Here is a 15,019-nt window from a genome sequence, read left to right on the forward strand (position 1 = left end):
GTAAATTAACACAACCCTCTCAATTTCGTGGGCAAGACCAACAAACTAATAAAAATGGCATTACAAAAAAAGGAAAACCAAAAACCTCTAACTTAAAATAATATCAAAGGTGGTGGTGGCAACTAAACCAGCATCCAAAAAATAGTTAGCACTGCAAAAACTCTGCACCAATTATGGAAGCCAACGAAGACAAAACCCCAAAAACAAATAAGCAAAAAACGACGTGGACGTTGAGAGCATGAGAGAGAGAAAAAGCCACCCACAATACAACAAACTAATACCACCACAAAGTAAATCACAAAAACACTCATAATAATTATAATAATAATAATATTATTATTAATAATAATAATAATATATGATCAAATATAGAAGAAGTAATTTAATCCCTTTACATGTTAACACATTCAATCATTGATATAAAAATCACACGACAACTGTTTTTTTAATTGATTCACAATCTAAACTCGGTTTGACTAATGTTGTATAACTATTTAACTCTAGAATAAATTTAATGTTTGAATATTCAAATATTTACTTTAGATCCTGTAAGAGTCCTTTTTTTTAAATGTTTTGTTAAATATTTCATCATTTAAAAAACAATTTTGGATAATATTTTTACTATAAAAATAAAATATTTGAAGGGTGGTTATGAATATATATATAGGCAAAAGGCTATGAGCCCCAAAGGAAGTGTTACGAAAACAAAGGTGCTACCTTGAAAAGCCATTCTCGTATATGATTATGCCATCCTAGTAAAATGGACCCATCTTCACCAAAACCAGCTCAATCTCATTCTCCCTCACATTTCTAGCCCCTTTATTCTCCCCCTCTCGTTCATTCATTCCTTCACAACCCCATTTTCATCAACCACCCATTCTTCAAACCAAAACCAAACACAAAACCACAAACACAAACACAAAAGCACACATTGTGTCAAAACACATTACCATTTCATTACTACCATCTTTCTCATTATCATCATCATCAATATATCACATTACACAATTGATGGGGAGGATAATGCAATGGAACACCAACAACATGTTTAAGCTTTCGATTCTCCTCTCTTTCACCCTTTTCCTGTTTCTCCTCCCTGCGCCGGTTCACGGCACCAGCCTCGAGCTGCTGCACCGCCACCATGACCGCTTCACCGGCGGGGAGTTGGATCGGGTCGAGGCCTTCAAAGGGTTCGTGCAGAGGGACAGCGTGCGGCGCCTGCAGATCAACCAGAGGTTGGGAATTAGCGCCGACTACGACAACCGTAGGAAGGCCACGGAAACGGAGCCGTCTGAGGTGGAAATGCCGTTGCTCACGGGGCGTGACATGGGCATCGGAGAGTACTTCGTGGAGGTTAAGGTGGGCTCTCCGGGGCAGCGGGTCTGGCTCGCCGCCGACACCGGCAGCGAGTTCACGTGGTTCAACGCCGTGATGAAACAGAAGAATGAGACCCCACACAAGAGGCACAAGAAGAAGCGTGCGCGTCGCGCGAAGAAGCACCACCACAAAGGGTCGAAGAAGCACTCGAAGAAGAAGAGCAAGAGTCACAAGAAGAGCGATCCCTGCAATGGGGTGTTCTGTCCGCACAAGTCTCAGAGCTTTAAATCTGTGACATGTTCTTCCAGAAAGTGCAAGGTTGACCTCAGCGAGCTTTTCTCCTTGACCAGTTGCCCCAATCCTTCTGATCCTTGCTTATACGATATCAGGTTTCGTCAAATTCCTCTCCTTCTTGTTTCTTTTCGTCACCATGGACAATCTCATGTTTACATTTTCTTGTCAGATTTAGAGTTTTATTATAACAATATGCATTGCTGTTTAATGAATGTTCTTTGGTGGAGAGAAATTGTAACTTTGATTACAAACCAACAATGCAATGATGTTATATGTTCGTGTAAGTTTTCTTCTTTCATTGATTGGGTGGGGTGAAAAAGTTTTTTTATTTTATTTTCTGTTTCGTTTCTTCATTCTGGAGTTTTGGTGGAAATAATTAATGGGGTTGTTGTGGAAAGATGGCAGGAATGGGGCACCGGGTTTTTCCCTCTTTTATTTTTTTCTAGAAAAGAAAAAGGAGATGAGGCCTTGTGATATCTTCATTCTGGAAAGGAGTTGGTGATGAACAGGGTGAGATGAAAGTGGCTAGTTTTTTAGAATGGTGGATTAAAGTTAGAATCATTGTAAAAAGAAATGTTTTATGTTTGACTGTGATTTGAATGATTTTTTTTTTAATATCTACTGAAGAAAAAAATGAATTGGAGGGTGGGGGAGAAATTAATGGCTGTCTTTTTTGGACCTGAAATTCAGTTTGTGTCTGTGTGCGAGTGAGATGGGTAATTAAAGAGGGTGGAAAGGTATGTCCTTTCCAAAGTAATATTAAGATGTCTAGTTTAATTTTGATAGATAGCACAAAATATTTGGAATGTTTTTTCTTCTGAAAGAGATTTAAGTTTCATTTATTTATAGTTATTATTAGGTATGGCATGAATCAAGGCACAAATTTGATCTTTATGATTTGTTAATAATTGAGCCTTGGTGGTTGTTTGGTTTAAGGTTCAAATGATACTATTTGTTTCACAAGACCATTTTATGATTTTGGGTACTTTAAGTTTTGACACATCATTATCCTATTAGCTCCACAACTTTAAGGAGCAGTTATAAGAAGAGAACATTACTAGTCCAGCAAAGCATTTAAAGTTGTGAAAGGAGGGAGTGGACATTTATAACAAGCCTCCTGTTTTATGGCCATCATAGCCAAAGATCTAAATGTGCTAGGCTTGTTTGCTTTCTTTAAGAAAAGAAAAATCTTGGGGTTACTAATTAACAAAAAGGTACCCCTCATAAACAGACACAAGCACAAAAAGTGGCATGCTCCTGCTGGTGAGCCAGCAACCATTGTTTCCAGCATCCAACCATGGTTATAAATGAGAATTAATGTTAGTAGGTGAGCATCACATGACCCACATTTCTGTATCCAAGGCATGAGTCTCTGCCTGCTACCACACCATCACCACCCCATCTACATAGCTTTTCACTTTAATTTTTTAAATCAGAGTGAACCCCTCTTCAATTATAAGGACTCTCCCTATGATTCATTTTTGTTTTCTTGCCTACAATGCTCAATTATTGACATTTCTGATCTTATCATTGACAGCTATGCCGATGGATCATCTGCAAGGGGGTTCTTTGGCACTGACAGTATCACATTAAATCGCGTAAATGGGAAGCATGAAAAACTGCATAATGTCACAGTTGGGTGCACAACAGAAATGCTAGATGGGGTAAACTTCAACGAGGAAACTGGCGGCATATTGGGGCTAGGCTATGCCAAGGACTCGTTCATTGACAAAGCTGGTGGTAAATATGGTTCCCAGTTCTCCTACTGTCTTGTTGACCATTTGAGCCACAGAGACGTCTCTAGTTATCTAACACTTGGTGGCTATCACAGAGCCAAATTGATGGCTGAAATGAAAAAAACTGATCTCGTTCTGTTTCCTCCATTCTATGGTGTGAATGTGGTAGGCATCTCAATTGGGAACGAAATGCTGAAAATCCCATCTCATATTTGGGATTTCAATGGTCAAGGAGGCGCCATAGTTGACTCAGGCACAACCCTGACTGCTCTACTTACCCCAGCCTATGAGCCAGTTTTTGAGGCTTTGACCAAACCCCTAGCCAAAGTGAAGCAGGTCATTGCGCAAGAATTTGGCTCTTTGGACTTTTGCTTTGAAAATGAAGGGTTTGATGAGATTGTAATGCCAAGATTAGCCTTCCACTTTTCAGGGGGAGCAAGGTTTGAGCCACCAGTGAAGAGCTACATCATTGATGTGGCACCCCAAGTGAAGTGCCTTGGAATTGTGCAAGTAATGGGTGAGAATGGTGTCTCAGTTATAGGCAATATCATGCAGCAAGACCATCTCTGGGAGTTTGACTTTGCAAAAAACACAGTGGGGTTTGCTCCTTCTATCTGCACCTAGTTCTATTGATTTCCTCCAAAACATATATGCAACTAATTCCTTCTATCTGCTGCACCTATCTGCTTTTGTCAATGTGATTATTTCCCTTTCTTTCTCCATATTCACTCTTCTTCATTCCCTTCCGGACAGAAACAACTCACTAGGTGTTTTTCTTGTTCCAGTTCCAATTCCAATTCCAATTCCATTTTCATTCTTTTCATTTTCTATTTTTTCACCTTTGTAAAAATATTACGTGTAAAGATGTATCATACATCTAATTCAACTTATGATTAATCATACGTGGCTGGGCCACAGATTTCCATTAGATACAATTTCTTGCATTCACACTTCCATCTCTCTCATTTTACACTACCACCACTGCAATCATTTCTTCACATCCTCATCATAATACTATTTATACTTATTCTCTTTATCAAAGTGTTCTCAAACAATGTAATCAAAAACACATTTACTCTTATATAATTTATATTGAATATCAAAACAAACTCTCCTTTCTCTCTCTCTCTCTCCGTATATACTATCAATATTCAGAGATGAAATTTTCTAAAATAGGATTATTAAGGTTATTTATTGGATGTGAGATATGAAGAACAACACTTAATAAGAAGATAATTAGCATTGATCTCAAAGGAAGTCGACTAAATAGCAGCAAGAATAAAGAAAAAGATTGCGGCTAGAACAGTGAATTAGTTCTGAAATAAATAAACTATGCCTTTCAATAATAGAGAGATGTCGCAATCAAATGTTATTTTATGGTTTCAATTAAACTAATAAAGATAGTCAGCGTCAACATCATATATTATGTCGTGACAAAGTATATGTTTTTTTGTGTGTTGTGTAATAATTTGAAATAATGTAAGTGTACAATTCTGATATATTGTTAATCACTAAATTTTTCTAAATTTAATTTTAAAAATAATCATTACAATTTTATATAATAAATGTTAGTTGATGAGTATATGCCTAAATTTTAAATTTGCCTTTGTTTTTCCGGAAGGAAAGCTGAGTATATTATTTCTGAAAAAAAAATGCTATTGTCTATACAACATTGATGGAGTCCTTGTCTCAAAATACGATGTCGAAAGTATTAATTTAATTGTAAAAGTAAGAAATGTAAAGCAATGCAGTGAAATTGAAATAAGGAAATGAATGTAAATGATCAAAAATAATAAAATGGCTTGAAAATAAATGAATAAATTTGATCTAAGTTTGAGTAAAGTAAGTGTAAAGCAATTAAATATAAATTTAAAATATATGTATAAAGGATAAAAACTGTAAATAAATTAAAGATAAGCAAAATTAATAAGTAAAAAGAATGCATGAAAGATAAAAATGGCAATAACATTTATAAGTGTATTTTCATAAGAGGAGGATAATACATATTCACTTCTTTTGAAGTTGGAAAAGTTTTTCATTACTATCAATGCAGAAATAATATTTACACCGGTTTTATGAGGCATTTTATATCGATCCTGGCACCAGTATTGTTTTGGACGTTGTAAAATGTGAATTATATATAATACCGGTTAAGTCACCGGTGTTATATGTGACCATATATTACACTGATTACTTGAGTCAACCGGTATAATATAGGGGCTTAAATGTGCAGTTGGTTTTCTCTCATTGAATTTTTTTATCTTATTTCTTCTTTGTGTGTTATTACTTCTCGTTCTTAATATTATGACCACCAATAACTACCTTGGGTACTTCTATTTATAAATTCTTATTGATAATTACTATTTTTAATGGACATATGACGTGTTTAATCTCTAATATATTTACATTATACAAATGAATCCAAATCTATTCTAATACTCAAATCCTAAGTCATATCCAAAAGTAGTAAGTTCATGTTATGTTACACCTGCTTAATGTTAATTGTCAATAACAATCACTTCTAACGTTAGTTTGTAAGAATACTCAAGTCAAAGTGGAGATTTTTAAGATTATGTCATGGCATAATCTTTATTTGCTTATCATACATTGGTAGTTACAAATTTGAGGAGTAAGTTCATGCAATCTTTGCATTTTCTCAATGTTGATAATGTTGATTCTTTTAGTCACTATTAATACTAGTTTTGAAGAAGATGAGTTAAGGTGGAGATTTGTGAGACTATTTCTTGGGATCTTTTTTTTTTTGGATCGTCCACTAAAACGTTCATTTTGTGATTGTGCATCGTTGATCGTGTTCAATTGTTGAAGTCATCCATCGATTATATATATATATATATATATATATATATATATATTTAATTATATGTGTTGGTTAGTTATAAGTTAGTTAGTCATGTTAGCTATTTTTTTCAAGAGAATTCATATGTTTGAGTGTCTTGTAAAAGTTTGAACAATTATTAAAACTATGATAATTCTTCAATTGAATTTTTTAAATTTATAATTTGTTTATAAAAAATTCCATAGTTGTGAAATGACATGTTTATTTATAAATAATTTTTTCTTATTCTATTTTTATATTCTTTCTTATTTTGTGTTATGTTACTTCTCATTATTAATATCGTAATTACAAATATGGATCCTTCCATTTATGGATATGCATTGATAATTACTACTTTTAATAAATGTATGACATGTTAGATTTCTACTTTATATCAATGATTACAATTTATATCTAATAAATGTCGTTACATTCTATTTCTAATACTCAAACGGACACATATCTAAAAGTTATTTGTCTGTGTGTTTCATCAGCAACTGTAATATTTTAAACAAAAATTGAAGATCTCAATTTAATCTTGCATATATTATTTTATCATTTATACCTTCACGTAATTTTCATCCATCTTTACTTAAATTTGATCAAACTTACTTGTTGTCCTTTTACATCAATTTTATATTTTAAAGATAACAATAATATATAAGAATGTTAATACAAACTTAAAGATTTCTGTAAGAGAAAAAAAAAACTTAAAATTAACTTATGAATAAGTAAAAATTAGTTTATGAAAAAGTTAATTGATAAAAAATCTTTTATATAACTTATTTATATTTTTACTTTTTTTAATTTATGAAAAAGTTCATTTTATTTTATTTTATTTTATTTCCCTATTAAAGTCCTTACGTACAAGTTTATCCAACCATGCAAATAAAATTTGTGTGAAAATAATAACCAAACACATATACCTCTAAATTAATTTACTTGTCGTTGTAATAAAGCCACATATTGAAAACTAAGTATAGAATCGATTGAGACCTGTACAATGTTCACATGTGGCAGCAACATGAAGCAAGTGTATTAAAATTTGCCACTCTAATCATTGACGTGTACCGTTTACACCTATCTTAAGGAATTATTGATGATAATTAAATGATCATGCAACATTAAGAAAACGAAACAAATCCTTTAATAAAGTAATTATTAAAAAATAAAGTTTAAATTTAATTTAATCTTACAAAATTAACTTATAAAATAAAATTTACATATTTTTAATATATAATCTCTCTTATCTCCAACAATAATATTGAAGACGTAATCAATGAACACGTATCAGTTATTTTACATCATAATGTGACAACTAAGCAAACATTATTTGCACTATATTAATTGAAAAATATCTATGGCTTGCTCAATCAATCGTGAATAAGACAAATTATTTAGTTAATTCATAGTTTAAAGTTGGGAGTTTGTGATGTCCATTTCATGGCAAAAGAACGCGTGTAAATATAATCTTTCTTCTGCTTTTTCTCTTTCTTTTCGTGATTTTATGTATTAAGAAGAAACAAAACCTAATTATTATGTTTGCATTACGTGGAATAATGGCATTGGCTACCAAATAAAATAAATAAGAACCCAATTCAAAAGAACAATTGATGTTCATGGAAATTATTCTTCTTTTCTTTTTTATGTAATTTGTAATTGTTGGATGAATTTTCGACAACTAAATTTTTACTTATTGAAACTGGTATCTCACCCCTTGATGCTGGACAGATTTTTGTATTTCCTGGATCTTGATATACAAATAAGTTTTTCAAAATAGAAATTCAATTAAATAAAACGTTTTTTTAGAGATAGCCTCATTAATTGATAAAAGTTAATTGATTTTTTTTTTATATTTGACATTGTCGGTTTTTTATTTAAATTTTATTTTTGTATTTATAGTTTGCAAATGAATTGAAGTTTGAGCCAATCTATATTAATACAAATGGATTGTAGTTAAAAATAGTTTTAGTATTATTAAAATTTTGATATTTTAAAATAGTTATACCACATAAAACTTACTCACATTAATATTGTTGTTCTTTTTAATGTCTTCATTGTCACTTGTCATACTTATAATGTACAAGATCATATAGTATAAAAATAAGGTCAAATGATATGTTTATAGACATATAGGTGGATACAAATTCCACTTTACTAAATATTTTTTTTAGAATTGAGTTAAACATGAAATCACTTATTAACATATAATGAGTTATTAAAAGTCTATCTTAGTTGAGATTAGTTGAGTTAATCATACCATTCATTATAAATTCCTCTATTTTTACACAAAATGTCCTTGACATAAACGTTTGATATTTTTATATGAGGATGCATGTTAAAGATCTTACATTATCTAGAAATATAACTAAATTATAATATATATATATATATATATATAAATAAAAGGTTGAGAAAAGAGTGTGAATTCTTTAAAAAAAAAAGTGGAGCACCATCATTTTCAATTTTTGAGTTTGTGATTTGAGCATTTAAATTTATATTGGATAATCAAAATCTATCTTTTGTAGTCATATGTGTGGAGTAGTTTTTTTTTTTTTTAAGTTAAGATTCAACGATTTTTTTAAATAAAGTATAAGATAATATTAAATCTTTTGGTGGGAAGGAAAAGTTTTCCATTATGTTTCAAATCAAGATTTCTATTGGTAAAAATTGTAAGATTAAGATTATAGAGAAAACTTATTTTCATTTAAATGAGAAAAAAATCTTTCAAGTACTCTATTTCACACTTTTTTGGTGGAATATGAAAAAATTGATACTTTATTATAAAGAGAAAAAATAATAAATTATTCTATGAAAAAATTAACACCGTACTCGAGAGAGAAGATACATTATCCTAAGTAATCTTATATGTAAAAGAATAAAAAAATATTATTGAAAAGAAATTAAGAAATTTATTAAAAATTAGAAAAGTTAATTCATTGAATAAGGTTTAACTATATAAATTATTCACTTATTAACTATATATATAAACTCACTTATAACTTCCGGACGCTATGACAACAAGATAAATTAAATCTGCAAAGCATCTCTTCATCAATATTTTTTTTTATGGTTTCATGTAGCTTTTAATTCTTACTGGTTTTTATATCCCTTCTCTCATATTTCATAATATTTTCAAAACGAAAATACAATCAATATTTGTTCATATAATGTTACTAAATCCGTCATTATAAAAATAAGAAATCCTTCACTGTATACAGAAACTAGAAAGAAAAAAAAAAATTCTTGACTCGTATATATATCTTCTGTTGTTCTTATTATCATTTCGATTATGAAAGGTAGCTTTTGGATTACCGAAAGCGTCTCCAAAATCAAAAAGTTAGTTTCCAACGCAAGTTTGGAGTTCATGGATCACACAAAATTCAAACTTTTCATCTGTGTGATGTTACACCACATCTTCCAAACTTGTTCTACAAGCATATCACCAAGTAGATCATGGCAATTTTGTTTACTAGAATAAGTGTTTTTAAAATAATTACTCATTTAAAAATAGATAGGATTTGTTTATTAAAATAAAAGGAAAATAACCCTAAAAAAAGTCATCTTGATTAGCTTCTCCAATTAATATTAGGAACACCAATCGTATTTATTTATTTACTAGAAAAAACACATATTTTCAAAAGAACCAAAATTCAATGTTACACAACATGTCCATGTGCGAATTGGAGAGAACTGAAGTTGATTTTACAAGGTTTTCAACCACCGTTGGCAATCATGAATCTTCTACATGCATGCATCTTCCATAAGCTAAATCTGTGGAAAAACAAGTCACGAACATGAATAAAAGATCTTAGAGGAAGTGTGTTTGAATTGGCTGCTACATATCTATCTATCAGTAACAATCTCTTACTTCAGACAAAGAAAAATGTTTTTATACAACCTTTGAAAACAATTTACAATGTAAAATACTACTGTTTATCTGGCATAAGAAATGATAATCAAAGGTGGTAGTTAAAAAATGACAACTAGCATCTAGCACAAATGCTAGCATCACAATTATTAATGAATACAAATGTAACTTTACTAAAATTATCAACAAAAAAGTGCATAGAAGATGATCAATGATTCAGGTTTGTGTGTTTTACATCAATCAAGGCGCATTACCCGGTCGTGGCCATGTATTATCTACCCACTTTTCCTGCTATTCTTGTATGTATCTGGTTTTTTTTTCTTCTGCCATTTTTTAATGCATTTGGAATTTGATATAAAGTGGGAAACTTTCAAGAACAGATATAAGACTGTGATTGTTTCTCTTAAGAGAATAAGAATGAAGATGTCAGCACTTTCTGAAGTCCATGTGCACATATGCAACTCTTAGTCATAATCAAAGCTGAATTTATAGTAAAGTAATTTGTCATTTGCACTGACTCAAAAGCATACACTTGCTACGGTGCTCACTTAAAAAAACATTAAATAAAAATTAATTTTAAAGACTAAAAATAATTTATTATTATATTAATTAAATTAGATATTATTTTATAAACTAAAAGTTATTAGTATTTAAAATAGCTTTTATTATTAATAAAAATCTATAAATTAATTTTTAAATTAATATATGATTAGCTACGAAATATTTTGTACTAGTCAATATCGGAATCAGTCTCGGTCCAGGTGACCGACCACCCGAGTCAAAGGATATAAATGTAGTAAGTAACAACAATTACGAGGCGTTGAATGAGTCAACTCACACTTTAAAATATACGAGAAATATCTCTAACATAATAGATAAAACTGATTAAACAAAGATACACCTCATATATTAAAGAACCGCTATGCATGTCAGTTAACAACTAATATTCAACCAAGCACTATAAATAGAGCATTTTGTGAAGAAATGAGGTATGTTTTTTTTACATTCTACTAGAATACACCTAACCAGAACACCGACTTGAGAGTTGGAGTGCAATTCGCAAGTACCCCTGACCGACCGAGCATCAGCATTGAAAGAAAGAGACTTAAGGGAATTTGGAGATCACTGACACGTCAACAATTGTACATCCAGTCGCAGGTACTATATGGGCCCCTCAGCCTATACAAGTACAATTTTAATTATCAATTACTTTAAATTCTAAAGTTGGTAGCTAAAACATTGAGAGTTCTTTTTATATAAAAGTTTTCATGTTAGACATCACTATACAACTTGACATCTCAGCTGACACCTCAAGTAATGACAATCATCTGCCATCACATGAATAAAGTATTATTAAAAAAGATAAAAGAAAGAAAATACAAAAAAAATATGGGAGGACTAGACCAAAACCCATATGTTACATAAGTAGACTATATCTATTCATAAAGAATTCTAAAAACAGACTCTATATGGAAGCCTATTATATCAATAAAATGATTCTCTATGAATAAATCCTAAATTAACTAACTTATTAACACAGTATTCCCTTCACGAAAAATATAAGTAACCCTAAACCTATTTTCCCACAGTAATTAAGACAAGTATTTCATTGATTGCGAAGTATCCAGTGAACATTAGTCCTAACAGTAAACATAGCACAAATGTTACATAAGTTACATAAGTAGACTATATCTATTCATAAAGAATTCTAAAAACAGACTCTATATGGAAGCCTATTATATCAATGAAATAATTCTCTATGAATAAATCCTAAATTAACTAACTTATCAACACAGTATTCCCTTCACGAAAAATATAAGTAACCCTAAACCTATTTTCTCATAGTAATTAAGACAAGTATTTCATTGATTACGAAGTATCCAGTGAACATTAGTCCTAACCGTAAACGTAGCACAAATCAAGACAAAATCACATTCAAGTCATACATTAGTAAGCTTCATCTTTTGAGCTTCCTCCAAATCATATATAACTCTATAAAACTCAGCAACCTTAGCAGTCTAAAACTTTGGTAGTTTATTATATATTAATTTAGAAACTTGTTTATAACTTTTTATTAATAATAGAAACTACTTTAAATATCAATAATTTTGTAGTCTATAAAATAACATCTAATTTAATCAATATAATAATTAATTATTTTTATTTTTTAAAATTAGTTTTTATTTAATTACATTTTACTATTGAATTGTTATCTTGTGATATTCTCAAATGAATGTCAAAACACAAAGCATCTTATTGCTTTCTTCTTTTTTAGGAGGCAATTTGGCTCTAGACGTGTGACTAGTTATTAAACTTTAATAATTCAGGTAGAATGTTTCATTTGTTACTTATAAGCATATAAATGTTTTAATATCTGAATATAATTTTCATTTCAAATATTGATCTTTCCTTTTAAGTATTAAAACATATTGTTTTCTTTGAATATCAATTAAATATAATTTAGTCCATTATGTAGAAAAAATAAATTGTATTTTAATGATAATATGTGAGACTTATTTAAAACAAAAAAGAATGTACAAGGTTAAAGTTACTTTCAAAGGTTATTTATTAATTTGAATATATATTGTTCCTGCTAGGGAGATGGGACCTAGAGAACTATTGAAGTCTTCTTCTCCTTCCTTCGGTCGGGCAGGTGACTGGGTGATGAACTATGATTCTTCTCGTCCTCCTGCTTATCCTTCGGTACTCGACACTCGGTCTTCGGGCAAATCACCGGATGGTGGGGGTACCTGCGAAGGCACTCCGACGCTCAAGTCAGTAAAGCGGGTGATCAGCTCTTAGGTAGGTGAACAGTAATAAATGACATACCTTACTTCTTGGGATGTGTGCTATTTATATTATTCTAATGGGCCTACCTTGTTGGGCCCGTTTATCGAGGTGGATACCGCTTAGGGTCGCATTACCTAATTCCTAATGATAGATTAACTTCACTGACATTGCTTTGAGCGTTAACTGTAATGGAGTCGGCCGTCGGTCAAATCATCATGACATGGGTCGGCCATCGGCCATATTCCAGTGGTCTTGATTGTCTCGGCCAAGCCTTCTAAGGTCTCAGCCTCTCGGCCAAGTCTTATGAGGTCTTGGCCAGTTTCCCTTGATCTCGGTCAAGTGAACTCGGCCTCACCCATACCAGTATATATATATATATATATATATATATATATATATATATATATATATATATATATATATATATATATATATATATATATATATATATATACTTTCAAATATTGAAAAGATCCAACCAATAATTTAATTCACACACTTGATAATTTTTATAGTTTTAAGCATTTACATTGTTAGAACACAATTAGGGTTCCCATGCGTAGTTCTTTAGAAAAATGGAAAAAGCAGTGTGAATAAATATGAAGATGAATAGTTAAATAAAAGGTTAAAAAGTTTTTCAAACATTTGGCCTTTTATATTGCAAACTTTAAGTTTGCTTTAAAAAAATTAATAAATTATTGGAGGACCTTTTTTAGTCCTTTTGTCTGTTTAAAGATGACAATAAGAATAAAACATAAAATTATGTAGACTATATTATGGTCTTAATAATTAGGTGTTTGGTTGAAATGTATTAAATTATTAATTTAGACAAATACAAATATATCAATCAGATTAGTTTTTCTGAATGGTAGATCAAGCATCTAACACCATCTCCAATAAAAATAATCTGTTTTAGGTTTTTAATTCACTTTTTGTGAACACTCATTACCAAATAGAAATTATGATAGAACCTAGTTTAAGTTCTTAACATATTTTAAATACACCCCAAAATTCATATTTCTAAAATTTTTATTTTAGAATTTTCATTGATTTTGAAGAATATTAGTTGTTTGTCCATTGAAACACTCATTACAAAAAAATCATTAAATAGAAATTAATTATAAAGACAAAAAATAATTAGTTATTATATTAACTAAATTAAAAATTACTTTATAAAATTAAAAAAAAATTAATTTTTAAATTAATTTTTATTATTATTAAATAATTTCTAAATTAGTATTTAATTAGTTACCAAGATTTTTACTACTAATTTTAAAATCTAAATAATTTAAAAAATGAGTTTTTGTGGCTTCTTACAAAAGAATTGTTTACATTCGGAAGACAACTGCAGGATGAAAATAAAACTATTCTTATGATTAATGTGATTAATATTTACAATTTTTAAAATAAAATAAATTTATAAATTCCAATACATTGCATAAACTACTTTCTAATAGATAAATTAAAATTATATATATATATATATATATATATATATATATATAATTATGCATGTACAATATTACATAATGGATTACTTATTTAAAAGCCAATGAGAGTCTTAAATAAATACAAATCTATATTTCAATAATCTTTTAAGTTTTCTTTCTTGTGCTGATTAATATTCTTACTATTAAGATATATATATATATATATATGATTTTTTTATATTATAATAATATTATTATTAATATTATTTAAATTACTTAAATAAGTGGGCATGTTATAGTTCTTAAAAGCGTTTAAAATGGCTTGATGCTAGATCATTTTCAACTAAATAGATATTTATAAAATCCTAAGTCTGGTATATTATTTAAAATATTCTATTTTAACTTAAGTTTACATTGATTAATTTGACTTATTTTTAATTCTAATAATTATTTTATTTGATTGAAGGTTTGTTATTAAATCAAAAGTTATAGTTAATAGTTAGAATAGAATTATTTTTATTTGAGTATATAATAATTTAAGTACCATGAATTGACCGAATTAACCTTTATAAGAATATACATTGGTTCTATAGCTAGCTACTCAATCATATTTAAGTTTTAAAACCACACTACCAAACAAAGAAGGAAAAACAAATAAGAATCAAAGTCTTGAAACCTTTAAGACTTTGAAATCTGAGATAAATATATATATATATATATATATATATAATCTATTTATGAGACT

The 15,019-nt window shown here is 29.7% G+C and overlaps 1 protein-coding gene across 1 annotated transcript; it reads left to right on the forward strand.

Annotated features, from left to right (window-relative positions):
• The first annotated feature begins 681 nt into the window (after nucleotides 1–681).
• On the forward strand, nucleotides 682–4,282 carry LOC137834954 (aspartic proteinase NANA, chloroplast). The gene is made up of 2 exons (XM_068643219.1): nucleotides 682–1,706; nucleotides 3,149–4,282. The coding sequence occupies exons 1-2, from the start codon at nucleotides 1,012–1,014 to the stop codon at nucleotides 3,969–3,971; spliced, it is 1,518 nt and encodes a 505-aa protein (XP_068499320.1). The 5' UTR covers nucleotides 682–1,011; the 3' UTR covers nucleotides 3,972–4,282.
• Nucleotides 4,283–15,019: the final 10,737 nt, after the last annotated feature.

This window comes from Phaseolus vulgaris, chromosome 5, assembly GCF_000499845.2.
Source record: "Phaseolus vulgaris cultivar G19833 chromosome 5, P. vulgaris v2.0, whole genome shotgun sequence".
Taxonomy (NCBI): domain Eukaryota; kingdom Viridiplantae; phylum Streptophyta; class Magnoliopsida; order Fabales; family Fabaceae; genus Phaseolus; species Phaseolus vulgaris.

What these genes read in the sequence shown, in the direction of transcription:
- LOC137834954 (XM_068643219.1), top strand. Translation starts at nt 1,012, where the DNA reads ATGGGGAGGATAATGCAATGGAACACCAACAACATGTTTAAGCTTTCG. An exon ending in CCTTGCTTATACGATATCAG is followed by an intron (nt 1,707 to 3,148) that starts GTTTCGTCAAAT and finishes TATCATTGACAG; the next exon opens with CTATGCCGATGGATCATCTG.